At 35.5% G+C, this 4,563-nt stretch overlaps 1 protein-coding gene across 1 annotated transcript; it reads left to right on the forward strand.

Moving 5' to 3' along the window:
* The first annotated feature begins 966 nt into the window (after positions 1-966).
* On the forward strand, positions 967-1,433 carry LOC139845027 (uncharacterized). The gene is made up of 2 exons (XM_071835247.1): positions 967-1,107; positions 1,206-1,433. Exons 1-2 carry the CDS (start codon positions 967-969, stop codon positions 1,431-1,433), a joined length of 369 nt encoding a protein of 122 aa, XP_071691348.1.
* Positions 1,434-4,563: the final 3,130 nt, after the last annotated feature.

Consider the following 4,563-nt stretch of genomic DNA (forward strand, 5'->3'; position numbering starts at 1 on the left):
GAATTAGGGCTCCAAACACATAGAGTTAATTTGCTAACCGTACAAATATCCTCATCTTAACGGTTTGGAAAGAAAATGTGTGGTGCATGATAGGGAAACCCAACCGTTTACTATAGCATGGGGCAGGATAGCAAACCCTTGGATTGGTGATTTGACAGGTTGTCATCATTAGATGATTCCCATCGTATTAACATCATCATTAGCAAACGTTTGATTGACAATGTCTGCTCAACATTTAACGCTAAATTGAGTGAGAATCTTTCTTAATTGATTAGTTCTTAGAAAATCATATGAGATTTTTTTATGTACGAAGCTTATAGAAAATTTATTATTCGTAAGAGTTTAATGTCATGCGCACATTGGTAGTGCACATAACATTATACTGGGGGGCTTAATGATACGCGTACCTTTGAACATAGTGCTCGTGCGTATCATGTGTTGGGCGCACGTCAGTCCGGAATAAATTAACTCAAAAATAAAAAACGTGACATTTAATTTCTTAAGTGAACGCGTAGAAGATCTTATCCATAATTAAGCATGATCTTTTTCCAACCGCCAACCCTTTATTTATGGAGAATTTCGGGAAGAATCTATAAAGAATTAACCAGTATTTAAGGTTAGGGTTTCACTATAAATATAACCCTAAACCTTGTGCAAACACACAACACGTTTTCTGCATTACTCGATGAATCCAGAAAACATCTTTACAGTAACAGGTATGTTATTTATGAACGGTAACCCTATGAAACCACCCAAGTGGCCATTATTGCGGCAACGGCCATTAATGGTGGACTAGGTTTTAATCACCATTTCGTAGATCATCATCTCAATAAGGGTTACTCACGGTAAACCAGGCCGACGATTAAAACCATGAAGTCCTTAAACACTCCCATCTGGCACTCAACGTAAATCCTGTCCTGGCTACATATTTATGTTCGATCAGTAAACACAACATTACTTATTTCTATGGCTTCTTTGAACCCAAGTAAGTCGTTTAAAGCATTTAAAGTAGAAGATCTTATGAGATTGGATGATTCCTATCCTTCTGAGTTTCCAAAACACGAGCTTGGATTTTTCAGAGAACAACTTATGAATTACATTAATGATGTACGTGGTGATGAAAGGTAAGGTTTAGTCATATGAAAGATTTTGGGCAACTTGTAAAGATGATGGTTGTAACAAACAAGAGTATAATATATCTGAAGGTATATCTTATTTTGAAACTTGCATTGATTTTTCCCGTTGCAATAACTACAGTGGAGTGTGCTTTTTCAGCAATGAAGTTAATAAAGAACGATTTGCGAAACAAATTGGGAGATCAATTTATGAATGATTATCTACTCACATGTATTGAGAAGGATGTGTTAGATGGTATTAGCAATGATGCAATTATGGATGAATTTTTCGATATGAAACCTCATAGACAACAGTAAAAGCTTACCTTTAGTATTTAGTGGATTGAATATATGATATTTTTGTACAGGGGCTAATATTTGTGGAAATATCAATTCCCATTTTGTATAAATAATATTTTTTTGTATGATGGTTTTTGTAATGAGAATAATAATCTTATTTTTTGAGAGTAATATCTAATTTTATGTTTTCTTTGGGTGTGACTCGACCCGTACCGATTTGACCCGACACATTCAATATTTTTTTTGCAAGTAAGTTATCGAATAAATTTTTTGGGACCCTATTGGGTTTTGATCCTAGAATCGTCATTGAAATATATCCTCATTTGTTTATTTAAAAAAATAAACTGTAATAGATAACTAAATAAGTCGATTCAACAAAACGACTAAAGCCTAGCGGGAAAACAAATGTAGTGAACAAACACAAGACCAAAACCAATCCCTCGCAAATAGACAAGAACAACTCGGTCAAGAGACACCGAATCAACATAACTAAGAACTAAAAAAGCAACTAGAAAAACACGACCATACCTAAAAATAGAGACAACAAAGTCGAAAAGTTACCAACACATCAAGCCGAGGACATGCAACCAACAAGGATCAGGTGACTTCGAGGGCAAAAGCATCTACTTAATGAAATATGTGTCATCATCATTCATATATTTACCATTCAATATAAAGAACTTTCAAATAATCGTTTAATATTATAATATAACTGAATAGAGTTAATATGGTAGCGCTTCGCTCATTTTGACTCGAAATCTCGATGTCCTTAATTTATAAGTTATTAATATCAATATCAAGAATCAATCAAGTTATAATTAATCTATATGAATATTTTTAACAGTTTTCGCTTACAAACATAAAACAATTGTACATAGCCATTATTTACTAAGTTTTGATGTCGGTTACCTAATTGTACAATAACTTTATGCATATTAACGACAATCTTAAGATATGTCATTAGAAATTCCAAGTAAAATTATGATATTTTAAAATCAAAAGATAACTATTGCGTATGCAATTTTTTTGGGAGACAATCGAAAAGTCAAAAACTATCATAAGGTAATCCCGTTAGGTTGCTTTAGATGTACACGGTCTAATCAGATTCACCCACGCCGCCTAATCAAGTTATCACGTGACCGTTTTCGACAAATTCTCTGTTCACCTGAAAAGTTAAGATATTTTACTCGTAAATTTTTTCAGGACCTCAACTATTAGACTATCTTGAATAGTTTGTATCAACAAATCAATATAAACTAAATTAAATTAATATTCCAAGTTGCAAACATTAATTTCACGTAAAAATTAAGCATAAAGGTTTTTTTGTTTTGTTAACTTTTACATTAAGATGTCACGGTTGGCGGTTTATTACATCTAAAGTAATGGTAATTTCAATAATGTATTACATAGTATATATAATCATCTTTTGCTAAGGTCGATTACTTTCGCATATATTTATTGCACAATAAAAAATATATTAGAACAATGGACCAAAACGCTCATTTTCACAATGAATTATAACGATTCTTCCTAAAATAAGATATTACTAAAATGCCTTCGCAAGTCGTAAGGTGACCATGCGACCATGCGACTCGCCATTTGCTTGGTGATGTCCGAGGAAATTCAACTCGCGAACCGAAACTTAGACTCATACCGAGACTACACGAGTCGCGATGTCGCATGGTGCTATTGCGAGTTGTGTCTGACCGTGATTTATGATTCATACGATGGTGATGAACGAGTCTCAAGGCACACAAGGGTTACCTTGCAACTAACTTGGCACTTATTTTAATAAGATCTTCGATAAGATTGTTTGACAGATTTGAGATTTTTAAGCCAAAAGTGGGGTCCAATTGCTTCACGAGTTTCACTGTTAAACCTCCACATATACTAGTCACTTACCACCATCAACATCACCAAGTACCAACATCATTATTCACCTAGAAAGCTGCATATATCAACGTCAACATTCATCACCACCAACATCAACACCAACATCAACACCATCGTCAATCACCACTAACCCCACCTCATCACCACCACCACACCTATCACCACCATCGTTCATTACCACTAACATCACCACCATTGTTTGTCACTGCGAACCGCATCATCATCATCACCAACAGTATACCACTATCACCACCACCACCAACAGTCTATACCACAACACCATCACCATCACCATCACCATCACCATCACCACATGAATCACCACCTTGCGACTGTGCATAACCTGTGCGACTAGTGATCTAACACTAGTCACAAGGTTCGTAGGTAAGAAAATATGACCTTCTGACTGCTAATGATCTAACTCTAGTTGCAGAGTTCGCTTGTCAAATAATTTGACCTTGTGACTGTGCATAATTGGTGATACTAATGATCTAACACTTGTCGCAAGGTTCGCATGTAAGATAATCTAACCTTCCAACTTAATTCCAACAAGCTGCACCAACAACAGTCGTAACCAACCTACTATTCTTGATTATAGAACACAAAATAATATGTTTCAAGGGCTTAATACAGCTCATCACCTGAATCTTGAATTTTCAGGATTATTGTTCATCTACTTTATTTTTTAGGGTAATTGATCTTGTTGAAGACTGTTTTTTAAGTTCTTGAAGATCTACCATTTGTTGCAAGACTTTATCATCCTTGTTCACAATATTCACCTGTTGTGGTCTTCTAGATAAGCTTTCAACCGGTGGCCATTGACTTTGAAGTTTTCGGTGGGTCCTTCTAATTCTACGGCTCCATGCGAAAAAGTATGTATTACTTTAAATGGTCCAGTCCATCGTGATCAGAATTTACCAGCGAATTTCTTGAATCGAGAATTGAAGAGTAGAACTTTATCTCCGCGAGCGAACTTTGTTGGTATCAGTTTTGCATCATCTGTCAGCTTCATTCGTTCCTTGTAGATATACGATATCTCATATGCTTGGTCTCTTAAATCAGCGAGTTCATTCATTTGCATCTTCAGATGCCTAGCGATTACTGAAGGATCGAGGTTACAGGTCTTCAATTCCCAGAGAACTTTGTATTCGAGTTCTAGTGGAAGGTGACATGCTTTTCCATAGATCATGCGGTAGGGTGTAGTTCCTAGAGGATTCTAGTAAGCAGTCCGGAATTCCCACAAAGCATCATCTAG

Source organism: Rutidosis leptorrhynchoides, chromosome 1 (assembly GCF_046630445.1).
Source record: "Rutidosis leptorrhynchoides isolate AG116_Rl617_1_P2 chromosome 1, CSIRO_AGI_Rlap_v1, whole genome shotgun sequence".
NCBI lineage: Eukaryota > Viridiplantae > Streptophyta > Magnoliopsida > Asterales > Asteraceae > Rutidosis > Rutidosis leptorrhynchoides.

Coding starts and splice junctions, on each gene's coding strand:
- LOC139845027 (XM_071835247.1), top strand. CDS start 967: ATGGCTTCTTTGAACCCAAGTAAGTCGTTTAAAGCATTTAAAGTAGAA. Junction 1,108..1,205: donor TTATGAATTACATTAATGAT/GTACGTGGTGAT, acceptor ATATATCTGAAG/GTATATCTTATTTTGAAACT.